Genomic DNA, 25,611 nt, shown 5'->3' on the forward strand with positions numbered 1-25,611 from the left:
CACAGAGCAGGTGTGATGTGGTGGTGGATCATTCTCAGTGCTGCAGTGACACTGACGTGGTGTTGGTGCGAGTGGATCAGACACAGCAGTGCTGCTGGAGTTTTTAAACACCTCAGTGTCACTGCTGCACTGAGAATAGTCCACCGACCAAAAACATCCAGCCGACAGCGTCCTGCGTCACTGATGAAGGACTAGAGGATGACCGACACACACTGTGCAGCGACAGATGAGCCACTGTCTCTGACTTTACATCTACAAGGTGGATCAATGAGGGAGGAGTGTCTCATAGAGTGGACAGAGAGTGGACACAGGGTCTGCACTGATGTCTTTCAGGATCCAGTTCACTCTGAAATACCTCGATAAACTGAGCATCCTTTGGAAATTTCACTCTTAATTCACACTTTATTCTCTGCGTTAAACCCTCCTCCTTGTCTCTGCCGTCACTCCTCCACTCTTTTCTCCGTCTTCTTTATCCTTTTCTCCATCTCCTTTGTCCTTTTCTCCATCTCCTCTGTCCTTTTCTCCGTCTCCTCTGTCCTTTTTTCCGTCTCCTCTGTCCTTTTCTCCGTCTCCTCTGTCCTTTTCTCCATCCCCTTTGTCCTTTTCTCCATCTCCTTTGTCCTTTTCTCCCTCTCCTCTGTCCTTTTCTCCATCTCCTATGTCCTTTTCTCCATCTCCTCTGTCCTTTTCTCAGTCTCCTCTGTCCTTTTCTCAGTGTTCTCTGTCCTTTTCTCCATCCCCTCTGTGCTTTTCTCCACCTCCTCTGTCCTTTTCTCCCTCTCCTCTGTCCTTTTCTCCATCTCCTATGTCCTTTTCTCCATCTCCTCTGTCCTTTTCTCCATGTCCTCTGTGCTTTTCTCCATCTCCTCTGTCCTTTTCTCAGTCTCCTCTGTCCTTTTCTCAGTGTCCTATGTCCTTTTCTCCATCCCCTCTGTCCTTTTCTCCACCTCCTCTGTCCTTTTCTCAGTCTCCTCTGTCCTTTTCTCAGTGTCCTATGTCCTTTTCTCCATCCCCTCTGTCCTTTTCTCCACCTCCTCTGTCCTTTTCTCCGTCTCCTCTGTCCTTTTCTCTGTCCCCTCTGTCCTTTTCTCTGTCCCCTCTGTCCTTTTCTCCATGTCCTCTGTCCTTTTCTCCGTCTCCTCTGTCCTTTTTTCCATCTCCTCTGTGCTTTTCTCCATCTCCTCTGTCCTTTTCTCCATGTCCTCTGTGCTTTTCTCCATCTCCTCTGTCCTTTTCTCAGTGTCCTCTGTCCTTTTCTCAGTGTCCTCTGTGCTTTTCTCCATCTCCTCTGTCCTTTTTTCCGTCCAGTTGGCCCCTGTTTCTCGCCTCCTTCCTTAAAGCTCCACATCTGAACGTCTTTTGAAACGACTGAAGATGTTTCGCGAGGGTCTCTGTCAAATGAGCTCTGCACCATGTTCCAGCACTGGCTTTGGTTTTTAGTCGTAAGGAGGCCCCTTCTTTATTCCTTTTGAACGCTCTAATATATTTTATATTTAAATTCCAGCTCAGGAGATTGCTTTATTCCAGAGTTCTGGAGGGTTGTGCACAAACACATCTGAATAAAAGCAGTGGATGAAACAGAGGGAAGTTTTTAAGGGATTATAAGGGATTTTATGACCTATATAATGTATAAATAAGCATGTAATAAGCGTGTGTAGTAGCTTTTTAAGTCATTATAAGTGTGGTTGTGTTGTAAAGTATTGCACAGTATTGCTTGTGTACAGCTTTCTGATTGGTGGTTCAGTTTCCCATAGCAACCAGTTGTTTACCTAACATTTTCCTGTAGAAATTAATAGGTTGCAAATGTCTGTGTGAACTTCATCTGTCACGATGATACAAACAAACAAGCAACACCCAAGCAAAACCACCTAGCAACATCCTAGCACCTGAACTACCTTAGCAACTAACTTTGTAACTACCTAGGGCACCTTACAAACTTTAAAATCTACAAGCCTCCTAGCTACTAACCAGGAGGTCTTCAGAAACACCAGAAATACCATAGCAACCACCCTAGCAACAACCTTGGAAGTGATTTGGCTTGTTGTGATTAGTTTGTGATTAGTGATCAGAGAGAGAAGAGAACAGAGAGAGAGAATAGAACACACACACAGAGAGAGAGATGAACAGAGAGAGTGAGAGAGAGAGAGAAAGAGAGACAGAGAGAGAAGAGAACAGAGAGAAAAGAGAACAGAGAGAGAGAGGAGAATAGAGAGAAAGAAAACAGAGAGAAAGAGAGAGAAGTGAACAGAGAGAGAATGAGAGAAAGAGAAAAGAGAGAAGAGAACAGAGAGAGAGAGATAGGTGAACAGAGAGAGTTAGAGAGAGAGAGAAAACAGAGAGCGAAGTGGACAGAGAGAGAGAGAGATTTTTTATTCACTTTATTTAACAAATAGCAAAAATATATCAATTTAACAAACCCTCAGTCCACATAATAAACATTAAACACACACACACACACACACACCATCACCAAATCATCACAGTGTCCAATCAGCACACCACACGTTCAAAACAAACTGAAACAGACACATATATTGTCCTTCAGATTCAGAACACTCCAGTCTCTCATCCAGCTCAAAGAGCCTGAATCCCCACTCTGTTTCACCAACAAATGTGAGTCCAGTGGAGATTCCTCAGACGAGGCTGTCATAGTCTGTGTTAAAAATCCAAAGGGGACAGTCAAATGTGAGCCGCGTGCTGTCAATAAGGAGGCAATGGACAGGCTCCGGCTGAGAACAACAGCGCCGGCCTGTTTCCACTTCCCGGACAGTACTCACCCTGGCAGCTGTAGCCCATGTCTGGTGCTCCACCATGAGGCTTCTGTTTCCTCAGGGACTGATAATCCGAACAGCACCTACCTCCTGAGTCCAGCAGGGCTCCAACCACACGAACAGTCTGTAAAATCCGTGCTACGTGCCCTGTACATACTCTCCATATCCAGTAATCCAGTCGTTGTCAATATTCTCCTCAGTGTTCACAGGGAAACGCTCATCACTCAAAGCAGTAGGCCTCAGAGACACAGATGTGCCATAGAGACCTACTCACCAGGAATAGTCAGACTTTTCTGTGCGGTCGTCAGCCACTTCCTGAGTCTGAACCGTCTCTTAGGGGACAGTGACATGTAGTTTTCATGTTTAGAGGCGTACTGCACAGATCTTATAAACTTTTCAGTGTCTGAGAAGTAGTTTCTTAAGCTCACATTCCTTTTGCCTTTTGTGACAGTCAAAAACCGGTTAATCTTCGTGAGAGAATACACATCCACTGGGGGCTCAGTTAATTCAGACGAGGCCTCAGACGGACCGGCCTGGGTCGAAGAGCCCGGCCTACAGGACATACTGGCAGGTAATTCAGACAGCCCTGAACAGTCTGACACCACGCTGTCCTCCTCAGAGTCCAGCACAGCGTCCCCCGAGTCACCGAGACACTCATCACGCACACGGCCCACAATAACGTCATCCTTCTTCAAACCTGACTGTCCATCTTCCTCCATGGGTTTATCAGTCTTACACCGGGCCTTTCTGTGGGTGCTGACACTAGGCCCGACCGAGTCAGTGAGGTCACTGGGTGTGTTCACAGATGCATTGCTAACATTCACATCATCCTCACTACAGTTAAGAGGTACATTCATGGAGGCCTCAGTCCCATCCCCATCTACCCCCTCCCCACCTGCAGAGCCGACGGGTTCAGGCCTGCTCTCAGGCCCCGAGACCTCAGCTACCTCCTCAACTACCTCCTCAACCACCTCCTCAACTACCACCTCCTCAACTAACTCCCCTACCTGCTGCTCTTCCATTAACCCATTCTGTTCATTCTTATAACCCTCCTGCTGCTCCTCCATTAAATCACTTTGTTTATCTCTATCACCCCCCTGCTGCTCTTTTCTATGCGGGCAGCCGAACTGTTTATGGCCGATGTCTCCACACTCAAAACAGCGGAGATTTTCCGTACTCGCGAACACTATGTACGAATCCTCCTCGTATCTAATTCTAAAACTCACGTTTAAAGTTTGATCTCGGTTGTTTAAAACCATGAAAACCTGCCTCCTAAAAGACATTACATGTTTAATTAGCGGATTTTTAAAGCAGAGCGGAATCTTTCTCATGGCACCGGCGAATTTGCCGAACCGAGCCAGTTCTTTCAATATCTCCTCATCTTTAATGAACGGCGGAACATTAGACACAACAACGCGGGTCGCGGGTGCACGCAGAGGGCTGACCTGCACCAGCTCTCCCCTCACCCGGATCCCCGACTTAATTAGGCTACTTACACAGCTCTCCTTCTCCAAAAACACCACCACCGCTTTATTCATTCGAGAAGCCGATTCAATATTCTCATATCCAACCTGCTCCCCGACCGCTAACACAACCTCCGCCATCGTCGCCTCGCTCTCCGGGACACACCTGACGCCTCAGAGGCCATGACGCCAGCCAAAAACTAATCACCACCGGCCAAAAACAGTTCGGTACCAAACACCTCACTAAGCCCTCATAAAGAAGATGAAATAAAGGATAGAGAGTATCAAGAAAAACAGAAAAGTTGGCAAAAACGCCAGAAACCTCCACGTGCCACCGCAGTCAAACCGCTCGCACGCGCAGAGAGAGAGAGAGAGAGAGAGAGAGAGAGAGAGAGAGAGAGAGGTGAACAGAGAGAGTGAGAGAGAGACCAGCAGGGCCACCAAAATTATAACAGTAAAATATTTGCATGCTTTGTTGACTTTAAAAAAGCATTTGATTGTATTTGGCACAGCGGACTGTTCTATCAGATTCTGAAATGTGGTGTAGGGGGTAAGGTTTATGACATCATTAAATCCATTTACCTAAACAACAAGTTTAGGCAGTGAAATTAGGCGACAATAGGACAGAATATTTCACTCAGGGGTGTGGGGTGAGACAGGGCTTCAGCTTGAGTCCAACTCTGTTCAATATCTACATCAACGAGTTAGCGATGTTATTGGAACAATCTGCAGCCCCTGGACTCACCCTCAACAACACGGAGGTTAAGTTCCTGCTCTACGCAGACGACCTGGTGCTGCTGTCCCCCACTGAGCATGGGCTACAGCAGCAGCTGGACCTGCTGGAGCAGTTCTGTCAGAACTGGGCCCTGACAGTCAATTTGGACAAAACTAAAATTGTAATCTTCCAGAAGAAAGCCAGGTCTCAGAGAAACAGACACCTGTTCACTCTAGGAAACACCACTCTAGAGCACTCTCTACACTACACCTACCTGGGCCTGACCCTCAGCGCCTCAGGGAGCTTTGATCTGGGAGTGATACTTAAGGCGTACTAAAGGAAAAGGCACAAAGGGCCTTCTACGCGATCAGAAATAAATTTCTCAAAATAGACCTCCCAGTCAGAATCTAGTGCAAAATTTTTGATAGTGTGATTGCGCCTATTGCACTGTATGGAAGTGATGTCTGGGGTCCACTCAGTAAACCCGACTAAACTCGATGGGACAAGCATCCCACAGAGGCCCTGCATGCAGAATTCTGCAGAAATATCTTAAAAGTTCAGAGAAAAACACCCACAAACGCGTGCAGGGCTGAATTAGGCCGATTTCCATTGATCATCCCAATTCAGAAGAGAGCTCTAAAGTTCTGGCTCTATCTAAGATCTAGTAACTCACACACACTGCAGCACGAATCACTGAGAACCCAAGAGCTCAGCCCTAAACCCAGTCCCCTCTGTCAGCTGGTTCTGAGACTAACTAACACTCTAACCCCTTACACACCACAGCCTCAGTCCAGCACTGCTGACCAAGGTCCAATCAGAATGAACCAAATTATTAAACACAGTAAATCAGCCTATCTAGAACACTGGGGCAATGACACCAGAACCCAGTCTAGATTAGAGTTCTATTGGACCCTAAACAGGGCGGCAGGTAGTGTCGCAGTCACACAGCTCCAGGGACCTGGAGGTTGTGGGTTCGATTCCCACTCCGGGTGACTCCGGGTGTGTTCTCCCCGTGTTCGCGTGGGTTTCCTCCGGGTGCTCCAGTTTCCTCCCACAGTCCAAAATCACACGTTGGTAGGTGGATTGGCGACTCAAAAGTGTCCGTAGGTGTGAATGTGTCTGTGTGTCTGTGTTGCCCTGTGAAGGACTGGCGCCCCCTCCAGGGTGTATTCCCACCTTGTGCCCAATGATTCCAAGTAGGCTCTGGACCCACCGCTAACCTGAACTGGAAAAGCGGTTACAGATAATGAATGGATGAATGAATGAATGAATGGACCCTAAACAGACCGTATGAATTGGCCGAGTATCTCTTCACTGTCAGAGATCCACAGCAGAGACAGATCCTGACCAAGTACCGGCTCAGTGACCACAGCCTGGCTGTGGAGAAAGGCAGGTATATAGAAGTCCTGACTGCACTCACTGTGAGAGCGGTGAGGTCAAGACAGAGCTGCACTTTCTCCTCCACTGCCCAAAATTCATGATCATTCGTGAAAATTTCAACCAAAAACTTAAAAACCTCCAGCCAACTCTGGAGACTCTGACCCAATTAGAATTATTACAGATCTCCCTCGGAGAAGGACACACAGCGCCTCTCGCCGCCAAATATGTGGCAACATGCCACCGCCTGAGAAACAGTGAGCACCAGTCATCATACACTCCCCCTAGCATTCTGAAATCACCCACACAGTGATACCCCCCCCCCCCACACACACACACACTCCCCTCCACACCCACACAGTAATACCCCCCCAGACACACACTAATACCCCCTGTCTTATTTTGTTAATTCAATAATATGTGATCTTTTTTTTTCTTCAACTGATTGATTGATTGGCTAATTGTCATTATTATTGTTGTCATTGATTTTACCTATTCATTGTATTTTTATATATTTTTATAGTAATTAATGATAATTTGCTTAACTAATCGGTCAATTAAGTATTTGTTTTTTCCAAATATATAAATAATATATGTTCAGTGTAATTTTGTGTGCTTTGGCAACATTGTTACTGAAACATGCCAATAAAGCCAAGCTGAACTGAATTGAAATTGAATTGAGAGATGGAGAGAAGTGAACAGAGAGAATGAGAGAGAGAGAGAGAGAGAGAGAGAGAGAGAGAGAGAGAAGAGAGAGGAGAACAGAGAGAAAGAAGAAAACAGAGAGAGAGAACTGAACACACACACACACACAGAGAGAGAGAAAGAGGTGAACAGAGAGAGAGAGAGAGAGAGAGAGAGAGAGAGAGAGAGAGAGAGAAGAGAACAGAGAGAGGAGAACAGAGAGAAAGAAGAAAACAGAGAGAAAGAAGAAAACAGAGATAGATAGATAGATAGAGAGAGAGAGAGAGAGAGAGAGAAAGAGCAGATGGAGTCGGGGAGGAATGTCTCTGCTGTGGTTCCTCACTAAAGAAACACTCTTCAAAGGAACATATTTCTGAAAATATGAAGCCAATTAATCTTTGTCCCCAGTTTTTAAGCCATTGCCAGTTCCACTCTGCAGCTCTCGCCAACACTACCAGGATTTATTATCATTCATTCATTCATTCATTCATTCATTCATTCATTTACTGTTAGTGCTTCATCCTGATCAGAGGCTCTGTGGGTCAATGAGTTCAAGGCAGGGACACACACTACACCCTGTCAGTCACAGAGCATCACACACTCACCCAGTCACTCACTCACTCAGTCACACACTCACCATATCATTCAAATAATAGCATTATTATCACTCCTCCTGCTGAACTATCTGTGTTTGGCTGGATAAAGGTCCACTTTATCTGTACAGAACACTCCTAATGTAATGCTCCTGGGGCTTAACACTCTTGCAGGAGAACACTAACATCGTTACTAGTGAGAGTCTGAAGTTATAGATTCAGACGTTTTCTCCATGAAGTTTGAAATATTCATGTCAAGGAGTGGTCCCCTAATCCCCAGCAGCGCTGAGAGTGTGGATGCTGTGGTGTACATTTTGTTTCCTTGTTTATCTGCTGGACATATTTGAGTCTCTCTGTCTTCACTGTCACAGCATCCAACCAATAACTGTCCTGCTCAGAATTCATTACAGGCATAACCATGGAAACGGTTGTAGTGTATCCATGGTAACGGGTGTAGGCCGCGGATCCGTGCCTCAGTGGTGTACTTCTACTTCAGATTGATTTTAACTTTCAGCTTATGTTTTAAATCTATTTCTATCTCAGTAGCGGGGGAGTCACGGTGGATCTGCACTGATTCACGACCAGCTTCTCTCCACGTGGACTCCTTGTCCTCGTTCTTTTCCACGTCCATCTGGACACGGAATGTACACAATACAATACGGAGAACCCACACCAAGAACTCACACTGAGAACCACCGGTCCTTTACCACCAACATGGAACAATGTTGTGTTCCATTTCTAAACCTAATCTGGAACAGGTTGCTGTATTTCCACCAACATAAAAAGGTTCCAGAACCAGAAAAGTCAATTTCCAGCTGCAACCGATGGGTTCTTCAGCAAGAACCGTGACAGTGTCCGTGGGCGAGGTGAGATAAAGAAGCTCCAGAAAGAGATCAGAGTCTGTAATAAAGCATTAAGGTGCAGTGGAGCTCAGCGGGGCATTTACAGAATGTTATATCATCCTCGATGTGGTTCTGGGTACAGACCCATTTACAGACACTGGGGCTTCGTAAACGCATCAGAGCGGTTTCCAGAGCAAACTGACTACAGAGCAGCACATGGAGAGGAGACACACTCAGAGCTTTATACACAGGGATTTTGATTAAAGTTGTGAATGTTGCCTTTAATTTGTCTTTGTATGACACACAACAAGATCTGTCTTTCACCTTTAACTCATTCAGGGGAAATGTTCACGAGGGAAAACTGATGATGTGAAAGGTCCTGAGCTGACAGGAGTCCTAAAACCAGCACAGTCAACACTACGACACACACACAAACACAAACACAGGATCTGATGCTGAAAGTAGGTCTGGTCTAGCTTCGTTCGGGTCGTTATGCCCTTTACACCGACGTACGGCCGCATCATAAAAGCAGCGCAGCCCATTACCAGCGCGTTTGTGTTCTCTGATGCTAAAGAGCTTGTGTGTGGCGACTAATTGCTGCTTCTCACTTTGATCCTCAAAGCCTCAGAGAGAGAGAGACCCGACCGGACCCTTGTGCAATCCCCCGCTCTCTCACTTCTTCAAACAGAAAGAACAACATAATAAGGGCAGCTTGGTCCGTTCGGCTCCTGAAACCGCTTCTGTGTCGTCAGGAGTTTTACTTCTTACTCGAGATGAGTCGAGCCTTCAGTTAAAAACAAATTAAAACTAAACAAAAAAACCTGGAAGTTGAGGAACGAAATGAGAGAGAAAGAAAGAGGCAGAGAGAGAGAGAGAGAGAGAGAGACCGTGGGGAGACAGAGACAGTGGGGAGAGAGTGGGACAGGGAGAGAGAGAGACTAATAAACAGAGAGACAGGAGACAGAGACAGAAAGAGAGAGAGGGAATGAGAGAGACAGTGGGGAGAGAGGGGGAGGGAGAGTGGGACAGGGAGAGAGAGAGAGAGAGAGAGAGAGAGAGAGAGAGAGAGAGAGAGAGAGAGAGAGACCAATAGACAGAGAGAGACAGAGACAGAAAGAGAGAGAGAGAGGGAGAGTATTGTGTGTTTCAGACGCCGAGGCTGTTTAATGAATGCGGACTAATTAACGCGGTCCTGCTGCTGTTTTCCGTTGTGAATGGATGGGGGAAACATCTGTAATCAGCCCAAATTGCAAATGTAATGTTGAAAAATGCAGAGTGTTGTTTAATGGCTCTTAACGCTAAGAAATAGAAGCATTTTAAAACACATCTTCCATCAGAGCGACAGCTTTCCGTTCTCAGATGGAGCTCATTATCTCTGCAGAAGGGGGTGGAGTCAGTGAACACTGTATTCTCCATCTGTAATAAACACTATCACACCTCATCAGCTTTGTGTTCTCCCAGTGGTCAGTCCTCACCCTGCTCACACCTGTATCCATCTCCTATTGGAAGTGGGTGGGGCATCAACAAGGATGGCAAATAGCGGCTGTGGCTATAGCAGCTGCCTAGTAGCATATCAGAAATGTGGTAACATTGCAACCACCTAGCAACACCTTAACAACCATCTGTTATAGCAAATAGCAGCCACCTGGGAGACCATAGCAATCACCTAAAAACACCTTAGAGACCTGTAAATTATGTAAATAATGTTATATATTGCACTTCTGGTTAGATGCTAACTACATTTCATTGGCCCGGTACTTGTACTCTGCACAATGACAATAAAGTTGAATCTAAATCTAAATCTAATCTTATGCTCAGGTGGACCCTAAAGTGGGTGGAGTCACTTGTTGTAAGGAGCTGTCTACAAACTTCAGGACTGATACGTAACGTAGAAATGAACTGGAGAGAGATTTCCTTTCTGCAGTGAAACCTCTCCACTGTATTTCTCTTGCGTTCATCCCATATTTTCCTTTTCAACACATCCAGGTGTAAACCTCTTTCAGTCCTGAGAGAGAGAGAGAGAGAGAGAGAGAGAGAAGGCTTACATAAACACAAGCTTGTATGCCTTGTATTTCCCACCCTCCTCGCTATGAAACCCATCTCTCCTGTGGAAAATGGCTCTCAGTGAGAGATGTGGCTTTGTGGGAACACCTGGAAGATGCTGTTGCTGCAGGAGAAAAGGCGTGAAAGATGGATAGAGCGAGAGATGGAGGGAGGGAGTGCAGGAAGTGTGAGGGAGAAGAATAAATGTGTGCTTTGACCTTTCTAAAATTTCTCCTCAAACACTTCCTGCATTCCCTTACATTGTTCTCTCTCTCTCTCTCTCTCTCTCTCTCTTTGTCTCTCACCCACTGTCTCTACTTCTTTCTCTCTCTTTCCCTCTTCTCATTATTTGTCTATTTTCTCTCTCTCTCTCTCTCTCTCTCTCTCTCTCCCTGTCTCTCACCCACTGTCTCTACTTCTTTCTCTCTCCCTCTTCTCATTATTTGCCTCTTTTCTCTCTCTCCCCATCTCTTTCTCTCTCTCTCTCTCTCTCTCTCTCTCTCTCTCTCTCTCTCTCTCAGAGGCGTAATGGAGTCCTGATGGTGCCGTATTCTCTGAGCTCATTAGTAGGTGAAAGACGATTGGTCGCCTGGTTCCAGGTGGGCGGGGCTCAGAGAGGAGAGCAGGACCTTTATCGCTGCATCACACAGTCGTCATACGGAGCTGCAGTGTCCAACTTCGGCGAGCTCATCGTCAGAGGTACACACACACACACACACACACACACATACACATACACAAACACACACAGATGCACAAACATACACACACACAAAGCCCCCCCTTGTGGAGAAGTTCCTAAACGTGAGTGAGTATGTGAGTGGGGCAAGAGCCAGACGGAGTGAGAGGGGTCATAAGACAACAGTCACCTTCGGAGAGGATAGCGCCCCTTGTGGTGCCCTTCTTAACTGTCCAAGAGTGAGTGAGTGATGGAGTATACGTGTAAGTGACTGGGAGTGAGAGAGAGTAGGTGAGTGAGTATATATGAGTGAATGCATGAGTAACTATATGTGAATGAGTGTTGTGTTGTGTTGTCAGTGTTTTAATGTGTGTGTTTATGGGTGAGTGAGTAGGTGAGTGAGTGAGTATTTGTCAGTGTTTTAATGTGTTTGTTTATGGGTGGGGCGGCACGGTGGCGCAGCAGGTAGTGTCGCAGTCACACAGCTCCAGGAACCTGGAGGTTGAGGGTTCGATTCCCGCTCCGGGTGACTGTCTGTGAGGAGTTGATGTGTTCTCCCCGTGTCCGCGTGGGTTTCCTCCGGGTGCTCCGGTTTCCTCCCACAGTCCAAAAACACACGTTGCAGGTGGATTGGCGACTCGAAAGTGTCCATAGGTGTGTGAGTGAATGTGTGAGTGTGTCTGTGTTGCCCTGTGAAGGACTGGCGTCCCCTCCAGGGTGTATTCCCGCCTTGCGCCCGATGATTCCAGGTAGGCTCTGGACACCCCGCGACCCTAAATTGGATAAGCGGTTACAGATAATGGATGGATGGATGGATGTTTATGGGTGAGTGAGTGAGTGAGCGAGTGAATAGGTGAGTGAGTATTTATCAGTGTTTTAATGTGTTTGTTTATGGGAGAGTGAGTGAGTGAGTGAGTATTTGTCAGTGTTTTAATGTGTTTTAATGTGTTTGTTTATGGGAGAGTGAGTGAGTGAGTATTTGTCAGTGTTTTAATGTGTTTGTTTATGGGAGAGTGAGTGAGTGAGTGAGTATTTGTCAGTGTTTTAATGTGTTTGTTTATGGGAAAGTGAGTGAATGAACGAGTGAGTAGGTGAGTGAGTGAGTATTTGTCAGTGTTTAATGTGTTTGTTTATGGGAAAGTGAGTGAATTAATGAGTGAGTGAGTGAGTGAGTGAAGGGTTGAATTATAAACCATATTTCTGATCTATCAGAGATGTAGTTGTGTTCCCGTAGGTCTGTATGATGCTCACAGCACCTTCTACTGCTCCAGTGCGTGGGTGGAGGAGTAACCGTGTGGTGGAGGCACACTTTTCTCCTTTGTTCCACACACCCAGCCCCCTACAAGACCCCCAACACCCCCCACCCCCCACCATCCATAACAACAATGAGCCAACAGAGACCACTCTGCTCTTTTAACTCTGACTCTTTCACCCAGATCAGACGAACACACCTCTATCGTTCTCTCACTCTTTTCTTGTGGAAGAACAACTCCCTCGTTCACGTCTCACTGCGCTTCTCACCAAACAGACACCTGCTCTTCCCACAATTCCACTGACTTGAAGGGTTTTAATCAGGAGTGTGTTCCTCTCTGCACTCCTCAGAAGGTTGTGCACTAGATGCTGGAACATGATCTGATGGTACTCAGCCATACTGCGTGTCTAAACAGTGGTAGGCAGCCTTTAAAATTTCAGTTCCAGAGCCCATCAGCAATGAACCTGTTGAAACTTCCTGTGGGCAAATTCAATCAAATCTTCACAGCAATGTTCCATCATCTCTCATAAAGCCTTTCCTGAAGAGTAGAGACTGTCACTGCTGTTAAAGAGGAGAAAACTTGTGGTTAAAGAAAAGGTATGTAATATTTTTGCCTTAAAATTCCAGCTATGCACCTTTTGGAGGGGAGGAAAAGGGAATTAGACTCAGGCGCGCACACACCAGACCTCAAATAGTGTTGCTTTAATGCATATTTAGTGCTGAAATTAAGTTGTCTCTGCAAACTTTTGTCCATGTACTGAACTGAGTCTTTCAGTGAGTGCCTGAGTCTGGGTTAAAAACACTGGACTATTCCTTTAATGTGAACCCCCGCCTGTGGCCCCGGAGCCGGGTGAAGTCTCTGAGCTGATTGGGATCGCGTTACCTCATCACAGACCGAATTCCCAGCTAAAAATTACCACATTACTCACGCAATCAGCCATGCAAACGAGACCTTCCTGCGCTTCTTTCGGCCAGAGTTAAGAATCTGCTCCTTTCAAGAGCCACTTGTGATTGTGAGATGATTAAAAGTTTGCGACTCAACTCTGTGTCGGAGCCGAGAGAAACGTTCGGGGAATGATCAAAGAAAGGAGGAGTAAATACGCCCCAGCTCCCGATTCTGTGCTTTTCTTCGAGAAAAGAGGGAGATGTTGATTGCGTTCATTTTTACTGATGATAAACTGATAAATCTCACACATAACTAACAGCAGCACAACAGGCTACTGCTTTTCATACATTTCATTGCATTAAAGGTGGCATACTCCTCCTCTGCACCACAGTTGAACACAGTTCTGCTTCTTAATGTAACACAAGCCCCATAGCAGCGTCCTCCCCCTAAACAATCCAGCAGTGACACTGAGGGGTTTAAAACTATGGGCTCTACTGGACTCTACTGGACTCTACTCTCTGATTGGTCCCTGGTTGGTTTCCCACAGCTCCCTCCTGAAATGTATCGGGTGTCGTCTCTAAGGGGAACAGCGGGCTTTGGAAACCACAACAACAGTGGCGGTAATGTTAAGCAGTGTTTATCATGGTGTATTGGAGTGTTGTTGTTGTTGTTGTTTGGGACTGAACACAGCTCCGTCATCAGTTCCGAAAGATCAGTAGAGTTTGTTCCTTCCTTATTGCACGCCATAATTTTATGAGCTGCCGTCGTGATAAAAACAAACGTGATCTCTGCTGCAGCTGGAGAGTTTACAGATGGAGAGTTGGTGCTGAATGCAGAAAGGTGGAGGAGGATGTCATTTTATTGGCTGATGGGTGCAGGAAGGCAGCGGGGCTGTGTGTGTGTGTGTGTGTGGTGATGGTGGTGGAAGGGGGGTGTTAAATGCCCCAGGATGCTCTGGCTCTGTGTGGAGAGGAGACAGAGAGATGCTTTTATTTAGAGAAGTCTGGCTCTTATTCGTTTTGCTGTAGGTCTGACACGGAGAGTTCTGACCCACATTGGTTCTGCTCCTCCGGCTCTGCCTGCTTCAGCCCTCGGGACCATTTCCAAGCAGAACTTTTTGGGTCTGGGGTGGGGTGGGTGGTGTAGCAGGTGCTGAGAAAGCAGAGGGAAGAGATCTGAGAGTTTTACAGGGTGTGATTTGAAGCCTGCACTGTACAGTCAGGGCTGAGGGTGAATATTTTCATTAATGTCACAGTGGTCATACGCCTTGTAGTTAATGCCTGTGTAATCTGGGAATTATAGGCATTCATTTATTCTTAATTCTATATTAATAGTTTATTTTATTATATGTGACATTTTTATCCAATTAAAGCAACAGTATGTAATATTTTTACCTTATTATTCCAACTTCAAAATCATTGTGATGCTTCACTGAGTAACAGAGAGTAGAGCCTCTGTTGTTGCTACTCTGGGCTCAGCAGTACAGAAACCGCACTATGCTTTACTTGAAGGATGGTAGGAAACCACGCCTGCAGCTGTAGAAGTAACCCAGGAGCAAAAATACCAAATCTTACCTAGTGTTGGTTTAAATTATGGGTGTTTTCTTGCCTGAAAATGTAGCACTGCCACGCTGATCAGAACAAGAACAGTCCTTACAGAAGTTGAATGAATGAATGAATGAATGAATGAAGTACATAAGCTGAGACTAAGCTATATTTAACTGAACTACACCGGATAGATGTCTGCACCTCACTCCTTTCCTTTCTTCTCTCTTTTCTTGTCTTCTTTTTTGTTTATTTCCTTTTTTCCCTGTCTCTAGTCCCGCCCACTCCAATAGCCCCACCCCAGCTCCTGCGCTCAGGCTCCACCTACCTGATCATTCAGCTCAACACTAACTCCATCGTGGGCGATGGTCCTGTGATTCGGAGGGAGATCGTTTACAGAGCAAGCCACTCTCCCTGGTCAGAGACCCACGGAGTCAACTCTCTCACCTACAAAGTTTGGCACCTAGAACCAGACACAGAGTACCGCATCAGTGTTCTCCTGACCCGGCCCGGAGAGGGCGGAACCGGACCCCCAGGACCTCCCCTTGTGAGCCGAACCAAGTGTGCAGGTGAGTGGGAGCTTGTGTGAAAACGCCTTTTCTTCGGAGTGCGTCGTATTTTCCTACACATTTGAATTTTTAGGGTTAGGGTTAGTCAGTGATTGACAGCTCTCTGAGCCAATGATGTTGGGTATTTTCAGAACGAGCCTGGCCAGTCATATTTAAATGAGGGGGTTGTGCCTCCACCCCTTTAGACACACCCCCATTTCAGGTGTGGCATTCCATACCAAATTCCAGCACGACTTCAGTGGTCAGTATTAGATCAATAACAACTTCTGTATTTTGTGGTCGATTTATTGTCACAGAAATAACTGCGATAAATGATGTTACTGTAAATTTAATGCCATTTTATGCCACTGATACAATGATATTAAAAAAGCATAAAAATGTAATAACACCGTTTAAACTTGTAGCAAAAACAGACCTTGGGATTGGAATATCTTTATGTTTATCTCGACTTTGTTGACGACACGGTTCTGCTGCAGAACCCACTATTCTTTCATTCCAGCTGGGGATTATTTTTTCTTGTTCAGGAACCCATTTATGTCGGTAGTAGTCTCACGTTGCCAGAGTCTATAGGGAGATTCTGGTGCCTTTAGCCGCTTAATGTGGCAAAGAATCACCTACTACTGCAAAAGGAGCAATCACAGTCTGCTATTTTGGCCTGACTTGTCAAAGGAGGCAGTCTTTATGACTCATGTCGGACCAATACCAGAGCCAGGATTCAGGGAAGTGTGTAGGTTTACAGAGAGCCAATCAGCAGCCAGCTGAAAGAATCCTGACAGTGAGGCCAGGTTAGTGCACTGAAAGTATCAGACTCTCCCTCAACTTCTGGCTGAGACTGTGTTGGTTGAAAAGTGCAGAACGTTTGCTTTTACTTCCAGAGAACAAAGCGAGTGGTTAAAATACTGCAGACGTTTATTCTCATGTAACTGAGATAATCAAAAACTAAAGAGGAAATCTCCATTTATTGTACAATAAATCGATAATGTGATTATTGTGACAGGCCTCACCCCCATGGGATGGATTTTCAGTGCGGGTGTAGCACAGGGTTTTAAAAGGTTCTACTGACACTCCACCTTCCCTCCATCCTGGGAGAGATGGCTACGCTTCGAGGCAACATCTAAGTGTGTGTGCGTGCGTGTGTGTGTGTGTGTGTGTGTGTGTGATAAGTGCATGTACCTGTTTAGCGTCTCCTCTTTTCCACTCGTCCTATACATCACTGTCAGAGTGAGGCAAAGCTTCAATTCATCTCCGTCTCCTCCGGACGCTCTCGTCTCCGCCTCATGTTCTACACCAACAGATCTGCTGTTTTACACTTGATAACTGTGACAAGAGCCTGGGGGATTAGTCCTTCCCTTTGACCTGGAATTACATTCATGTTTGTGCCCTGGTATGTGTGTGTGTGTGTGTGTGTGTGTTCATCACTTGTGGTTGATGTTATTGTGAATACACTTAAATACCTTTTATAGGTTACACTTCCTATGAGTCCTGTGTTCTTGAGGTAAACATGTTTTCGTCCACAGCAGTGTTCTCCCCCTGTGTAAACAGCCCTTTTCAGAACGCCCGTTTTCAGCACCTCTTCCTTTAAATGATAGTGAGCCACTCGCTGTTCACCCCGACCCTGAGCGCACAGCAGTGAGGAGCGAGGAGCAGAAGCTCTGGTTTTTAGCCGTTTTCACTCTGTTCTCTTTCTTCTCCTTTCTCATTTTCTCCATTTTTACTCAGTGCTCTTATTTCTCCGTGAACATGCACTTGTAACGCCCTCGTCTCGTCAGGTCTGTTTTCTCTGCACATGGCTTTGTTTTGTTTATGTTCATGCCCCGCCTTTGTTCCGCCTCCTCATCTTTTCCCTTGTTATCCTTTTCAGGTGTTTCTTGTTTGTTGTGTTATTTAAGTCCCCTTCCCTCACTTCCTGTTGTCGTTCATTGTACCTTGTTACTTGTTTCGTTCGTGTTGTACCTTGTTCCTTGTTTCACGCTTATGGTTCTTCGTATTGTTCCTTGTTTCACGCCTTGTTCTTTTTTCCTAGTTTAGTTTCATTGTTCCGTGTTTCGTGTTCATTATTCTTTGTGTTCTTGGTAGTGTTGTTCGTCTCTCTTGCTCGTCTCTCGTGTTCGTTTCTCTGGCTCGTCTCATGCCCGTTTCATGCTCGCTTCCTGTTCTAGTTCGTTTGTGTTTGTTTTGTTCAATAAAGTCTGTGTTCTCAGCGTTTGCGTCCGCCCTCCGTCAGTCCGCACCCCGCGCCCCTTACAGAATGAACGACCCACTAAAGGACGCAGCGAGAGCAAGGACTTTGTTTGAGAGGGCTGTGGAGTGGAATAGCCGGCTCCAGCTCATGCCTGGCGCGGTTCCTTACCCCCCTACCGGGGGAGTCGACTCGTGAATCGAGTAACCGCGCCAGTGCAAGTCGAAGGAGTCGGCGAAGAAAGCGTGCTGGAGTATCCCCCTTGCCGGTGGATTACCCCCTCAGATCCGGGGAGATTTTTGGGGGGGCGTTAAGGGTAGGTGCTGTTAGCCTCCAACCTGAGAGCTACGGAGGTGAGGCTAACAGGGGCACACCTCTATGGGATCTCAAGAGTGCGCCCGTCAAACCCCCTAAACCCTCTAAAGCTTCAGCACAAGCCCGGCGAGCAGCACAAGCCCCTGCCTCCGTGGACGTCGTCGCTGCAGGGCCCCCTGCCTCCGTGGACGTCGTCGCTGCAGGTTCCCCTGTCTCCGTGGACGTCGCTGCAGGTTCCCCTGTCTCCGTGGACGTCGCTGCTGGTTCCCCTGTCTCCGTGGACGTCGCTGCAGGTTCCCCTGTCTCCGTGGACGTCGCTGCTGGTTCCCCTGTCTCCGTGGACGTCGCTGCAGGTTCCCCTGTCTCCGTGGACGTCGCTGCAGGTTCCCCTGTCTCCGTGGACGTCATCGCAGGGCCTCCTGTTTCCAGAGACTTCGTCGCAAGGGCCCCAGCTCCCAAGCACCCCTCTGCACTCCCTCCTGACCTCCAAGAGAAGCTTACAAGCCTCATGGCGCGTCTGGAGGTCTCCTTGAAAGCGGCCCAGCTGGCCACTCCTCTGCTCGTGAAAGCGGCCCAGCCGGCCGTTCCTCTGCTCGTGAAAGCGGCCCAGCCGGCCGCTACTCTGCTCGTGAAAGCGGCCCGGCCGGCCGCTCCTCTGCTCGTGAAAGCGGCCCAGACGGCCGCTTCTCTGCTCAAGAAGGCGGCTTCAACGTACCCGGGCTGGTTCCTCGGACTGCCCCACAGACATTCGCCAGTCCTGGGCACCCCCATGTTATTTGGATTCCTGTATCTGTCCCTGTCTTGATTCCTTTCTCTGTGCTTGTCCCTGTACCCTTGTCTGCTTTCATTTCGATTCCTGTCCCTGTTACCGTGTTCGTGTCTGTTCCTGTGAGTGTCTTGGTCCCTGTTCCCCTGGTTAGTCCTGTCCAGGCCCCTTTTCAAGCCCATGTCCAGTCCCAGTGCTCCCTCCTGTGCCAGCTTCTTGGGGGGTCTAGGTTACGCGCCCCGGGAGTTGCGCGTTCAGGAGGGGGCATCTGTAACGCCCTCGTCTCGTCAGGTCTGTTTTCTCTGCACATGGCTTTGTTTTGTTTATGTTCATGCCCCGCCTTTTCACGCTCATGGTTCTTCGTATTGTTCCTTGTTTCGTTCGCGTTGTTCTTTGTAATGTTCTTCGTGTTCTTCGTTTCTCCTGCTCGTGTCCCTTGCTCGTTTCATGCCCCAGTCGAGTTGTGTTTGTTTCATTTAGTTTTGTTAAATAAAGTCTGTGTTCTCAGTGTTTGCGTCCGCCCTCCTTCAGTCCGCACCCCTCATCCCTTATCGCCCCTAACAGCACTGAACAAGGGAGATTTTCATATGTGCTCTTTAAGACATTTATGCAGAGACATTACACATCTGTTCATAAAATCATCATAGACTAGATTTTTATTAGAACACAATGGCATTCTCTACATCAGCTGCACATGAGTTTAAAGCCACTATGCTTCATGCCAAGTGTCAGCAAACGGGTATAAACACCCCAGCACTGCCTGTGGAGCAGTGCACCTGTTTTCTCTGGGGCAAAGGAACATCAGTACCTTAATTTACTGATGTTTAAATGGCTACAAGCCATCAAATCCTCACAGCTATGTTCCACTAAGTGGCCTAAAGCCTTTCTAAAAAATAAATGTAACAAACTGTCGAATAATCCCCTTCAATTTCTTGGTTAATGCTGAAGTTATGAAAGGTCTGCACTGCACTGTTGATGTTATGAGGTGAATTATAATAAAATCTATAAAGTAAGTTTCTGTAATCAGCGTCTGACGTCAGTTACGGCGATAATTCTGACAATAGCCAGTCGCCCCATGTGTAATCAAACATATTCATGTGGTCTCAGGTCTTTCAGAGGCAGTAGCATGTAACTTACAGAGTGTATCTGCATTTCAAATCTATACAGCTATTATACGCACCACGGGGGAGAGCTGCAGGGAACGGAGCTGTGCACCATGTTGTTACTTTTCCTCACAACTCAGAAAAGTATGAAATCAAATATTCTCTTTACAGTGCGCACCGGAGAACAGTGATGGGAGGAGTAATTATAGCCTGTGTTTACAGAATAACACGTGTACATGATTCACTGCATTGTGTTCTGAGACGGAACAAAGCTGATTACATCCACATCTTTCCCTAAATCCACCCTCCAGGAGGAGATCACATACCTGGAGCCTCAGTCCCAACAGTTTTAGCTCCTGAGGTGTTGAGGTTCTGAAGCCCTGAGCTCCTGAGGCTGTGAGGTCCTGAGATCCTGAGGTTGTGAGGTCCTGAGGTGCTGAGATCTTGAAGCTGTGAGGTTATGAGGTTCTGAGACCCTGAGGTTGTGAGGTCCTGAGGTGCTGAGATCTTGAGGCTGTGAGGTTCTGAGATCCTGAGGTTGTGAGGTCCTGAAGCCCTGTTATCCTGAGGTCCTGAGGTTCTGAGTTTATGAGGTTCAGAGGTCCTGATGTCCTGAATAGAGCAAGGAGTAGAGGAGCTGGAGAAGATGGAGTGGAGGAGCTGGAGAAGATGGAGTGGAGGAGCTGGAGAAGATGGAGTGGAGGAGATGGAAAAGATGGAGTGGAGGAGACTGAGAAGTTGGAGTGGAGGAGATGGAAAAGATGGAGTGGAGGAGACTGAGAAGTTGGAGTGGAGGAGACTGAGAAGTTGGAGTGGAGGAGATGGAGCAGATGGAGTGGAGGAGATGGAAAAGAGGGAGTGGAGGAGATGGAGCAGATGCAGTGGAGCAGATGGAGAAGATGGAGTGGAGGATATGGAGAAGATGGAGTGGAGGAGATGGAGAAGATGGAGTGGAGGAGATGGAGCAGATGGAGTGGAGGTGATGGAAAAGATGGAGTGGAGGAGACTGAGAAGTTGGAGTGGAGGAGATGGAAAAGAGGGAGTGGAGGAGATGGAGCAGATGCAGTGGAGCAGATGGAGAAGATGGAGTGGAGGATATGGAGAAGATGGAGTGGAGGAGATGGAGAAGATGGAGTGGAGGAGATGGAGCAGATGGAGTGGAGCAGATGGAGAAGATGGAGTGAAGGAGATGGTGCAGATGGAATGGAGCAGATGGAGTGGAGGAGATGGATACAATGGAGTGGAGGAGATGGAGAAGATGGAGTGGAGCAGATGGAGTGGTGGAGATGGAGCAGATGGAGTGGAGCAGATGGAGGAGATGGAGTGGAGGAGATGGAGAAGATGGAGTGGATGAGATGGAGAAGATGGTGTGGAGGAGATGGAGTGGTGGAGATGGAGCAGATGGAGAAGATGGAGTGGATGAGATGGAGTGGAGGAGATGGAGAAGATGAGTGGAGGAGATGGAGTGGAGGATATGGAGAAAATGGAGTGGAGAAGATGGAGAAGATGGAGTAGAGGGGATGGAGAAGCTGGAGTGGAGGAGCTGGAGAAGTTGGAGTGGATGGGATGGAGTGGAGGAGATGGAGAAGATGGAGTGGAGGAGATGGAGTGGAGGATATGGAGAAGATGGAGTGGAGGAGATGGAGAAGATGGAGTGGAGGAGATGGAGTGGAGGAGATAGAGCAGATGGAGTGGAGGAGATGGAGAAGATGTTTTGGGGCTTTAATTTGTTCTCCAGTGTGTTAGAGTCTGTGTGAAAGTGGCCGTAAGAGCTGACCGCTCCAGTGTCCAGCCTCCAGTCTTCTCTGATGTGTCTAATTAATTAGTGTAATCAGTGTGAGTTTACTGTGGGCGAGAGGAACTCTCTCTCTCTCTCTCTCTCTCTCTCTCTCTCTCTCTCTCTCTCCCTCTGTCTCTCTCTCTCTCACACATATACACACTGTTCGCCTGAGGACTCTCTGGATTGTCAATATCCTGGAGCAGTCACTTACCACTTAATTACACACTGGGCACTTTATCAGAAACACCCCCCTTCTACTGACACTCACTGGCCACTTTATCAGAAACACCACCCTTCTACTGACATTCACTGGCCACTTTATCAGAAACACCCCCCTTCTACTGACACTCACTGGCCACTTTATCAGAAACACCCCCCTCTACTGACACTCACTGACCACTTTATCAGAAACACCCCCCTTCTACTGACACTCACTGGCCACTTCATCAGAAACACTCCCCTTGTACTGACACTCACTGGCCACTTTATCAGAAACACCCCCCTTCTACCGACACTCACTGGCCACTTTATCAGAAACACCCCCTTTCTACTGACACTCACTGGCCACTTTATCAGAAACACCCCCCTCTATTGACACACATTGACCACTTTATCAGAAACACCCCCCTTCTACTGACACTCACTGGCCACTTTATCAGAAACATCCCCCTTCTACTGACACTCACTGGCCACTTTATCAGAAACACACCCCTTGTACTGACACTCACTGTCCACTTTATCAGAAACACCCCCCTTCTACTGACACTCACTGGCCACATTATCAGAAACACCCCCCTTCTACTTACACTCACTGACCACTTTATCAGAAACACCCCCCTTCTACTGACACTCACTGGCCACTTTATCAGAAACACCCCCCTCTACTGACACTCACTGACCACTTTATCAGAAACACTCTCCTTGTACTGACACTCACTGGCCACTTTATCAGAAACACCCCCCTCTACTGACACTCACTGACCACTTTATCAGAAACACTCCCCTTGTACTGACACTCACTGGCCACTTTATCAGAAACATCCCCCTTCTACTGACACTCACTGGCCACTTTATCAGAAACACCCCCCTTCTACTGACATTCACTGGCCACTTAATCAGAAACACCCCCCTTCTACTGACACTCACTGGCCACTTTATCAGAAACACCCCCCTTGTACTGACACTCACTGGGCACTTTATCAGAAACACCCCCCTCTACTGACACTCACTGGCCACATTATCAGAAACACCCCCCTTCTACTTACACTCACTGACCACTTTATCAGAAACACCCCCCTCTACTGACACTCACTGACCACTTTATCAGAAACACTCCCCTTGTACTGACACTCACTGGCCACTTTATCAGAAACATCCCCCTTCTACTGACACTCACTGGCCACTTTATCAGAAACACCCCCCTTGTACTGACACTCACTGGCCACTTTATCAGAAACACCCCCCTTCTACTGACACTCACTGGCCACTTTATCAGAAACACCCCCCTCTACTGACACTCACTGACCACTTTATCAGAAACACTCTCCTTGTACTGACACTCACTGGCCACTTTATCAGAAACACCCCCCTCTACTGACACTCACTGACCACTTTATCAGAAACACTCCCCTTGTACTGACACTCACTGGCCACTTTATCAGAAACATCCCCCTTCTACTGACACTCACTGGCCACTTTATCAGAAACACCCCCCTTCTACTGACATTCACTGGCCACTTAATCAGAAACACCCCCCTTCTACTGACACTCACTGGCCACTTTATCAGAAACACCCCCCTTGTACTGACACTCACTGGGCACTTTATCAGAAACACCCCCCTTCTACTGACACTCACTGGCCACTTTATCAGAAACACCCCCCTTCTACTGACATTCACTGGCCACTTAATCAGAAACACCCCCCTTCTACTGACACTCACTGGCCACTTTATCAGAAACACCCCCCTCTACTGACACTCACTGGCCACTTTATCAGAAACACCCCCCTTGTACTGACACTCACTGGCCACTTTATCAGAAACACCCCCCTTGTACTGACACTCACTGGCCACTTTATCAGAAACACCCCCCTTCTACTGACACTCACTGGCCACTTTATCAGAAACACTCCCCTTGTACTGACACTCACTGGGCACTTTATCAGAAAAACCCCCCTTGTACTGACACTCACTGGCCACTTTATCAGAAACACCCCCCTTCTACTGACATTCACTGGCCACTTTATCAGAAACACCCCCCTTCTACTGACACTCACTGGCCACTTTATCAGAAACACCCCCCTCTACTGACACTCACTGGCCACTTTATCAGAAACACCCCCCTTGTACTGACACACACTGGCCACTTTATCAGAAACACCCCCCTTGTACTGACACTCACTGGCCACTTCATCAGAAACATCCCCCTTCTACTGACACTCACTGGCCTCTTTATCAGAAACACCCCCCTTCTACTGACACTCACTGGCCACTTTATCAGAAACACTCCCCTTGTACTGACACTCACTGGGCACTTTATCAGAAACACCCCCCTTCTACTGACACTCACTGGCCACTTTATCAGAAACATCCCCCTTCTACTGACACTCACTGGCCACTTTATCAGAAACACCCCCCTTGTACTGACACTCACTGGGCACTTTATCAGAAACACCCCCCTTCTACTGACACTCACTGGCCACTTTATCAGAAACACCCCCCTTCTACTTACATTCACTGGCCACTTTATCAGAAACACCCCCCTTCTACTGACACTCACTGGCCACTTTATCAGAAATACCCCCCTCTACTGACACTCACTGGCCACTTTATCAGAAACACCCCCCTTGTACTGACACTCACTGGCCACTTTATCAGAAACACCCCCCTTCTACTGACACTCACTGGCCACTTTATCAGAAACACCCCCCTCTACTGACACTCACTGGCCACTTTATCAGAAACACCCCCCTTGTACTGACACACACTGGCCACTTTATCAGAAACACCCCCCTTGTACTGACACTCACTGGCCACTTCATCAGAAACATCCCCCTTCTACTGACACTCACTGGCCACTTTATCAGAAACACCCCCCTTCTACTGACACTCACTGGCCTCTTTATCAGAAACACCCCCCTTCTACTGACACTCACTGGCCACTTTATCAGAAACACTCCCCTTGTACTGACACTCACTGGGCACTTTATCAGAAACACCCCCCTTCTACTGACACTCACTGGCCACTTTATCAGAAACATCCCCCTTCTACTGACACTCACTGGCCACTTTATCAGAAACACCCCCCTTGTACTGACACTCACTGGGCACTTTATCAGAAACACCCCCCTTCTACTGACACTCACTGGCCACTTTATCAGAAACACTCCCCTTGTACTGACATTCACTGGGCACTTTATCAGAAAAACCCCCCTTGTACTGACACTCACTGGCCACTTTATCAGAAACACCCCCCTTCTACTGACATTCACTGGCCACTTTATCAGAAACACCCCCCTTCTACTGACACTCACTGGCCACTTTATCAGAAACACCCCCCTCTACTGACACTCACTGGCCACTTTATCAGAAACACCCCCCTTGTACTGACACACACTGGCCACTTTATCAGAAACACCCCCCTTGTACTGACACTCACTGGCCACTTCATCAGAAACATCCCCCTTCTACTGACACTCACTGGCCACTTTATCAGAAACACCCCCCTTCTACTGACACTCACTGGCCTCTTTATCAGAAACACCCCCCTTCTACTGACACTCACTGGCCACTTTATCAGAAACACTCCCCTTGTACTGACACTCACTGGGCACTTTATCAGAAACACCCCCCTTCTACTGACACTCACTGGCCACTTTATCAGAAACATCCCCCTTCTACTGACACTCACTGGCCACTTTATCAGAAACACCCCCCTTGTACTGACACTCACTGGGCACTTTATCAGAAACACCCCCCTTCTACTGACACTCACTGGCCACTTTATCAGAAACACCCCCCTTCTACTTACATTCACTGGCCACTTTATCAG

At 47.4% G+C, this 25,611-nt stretch overlaps 1 protein-coding gene across 4 annotated transcripts in view; it reads left to right on the top strand.

Moving 5' to 3' along the window:
* ptprua (protein tyrosine phosphatase receptor type Ua) overlaps positions 1-25,611 on the top strand; it is a 219,007-nt gene that overhangs the window by 119,725 nt on the left and 73,671 nt on the right. For all 4 annotated transcript variants that reach the window (XM_066673817.1, XM_066673819.1, XM_066673820.1 and 1 more), the window contains exons 6-7: positions 11,010-11,187; positions 15,125-15,418. In XM_066673817.1, coding sequence (XP_066529914.1) covers positions 11,010-11,187; positions 15,125-15,418 — 472 coding nt within the window. The remainder of the gene's footprint in view (positions 1-11,009; positions 11,188-15,124; positions 15,419-25,611) is intronic.

This window comes from Hoplias malabaricus, chromosome 6, assembly GCF_029633855.1.
Source record: "Hoplias malabaricus isolate fHopMal1 chromosome 6, fHopMal1.hap1, whole genome shotgun sequence".
NCBI lineage: Eukaryota > Metazoa > Chordata > Actinopteri > Characiformes > Erythrinidae > Hoplias > Hoplias malabaricus.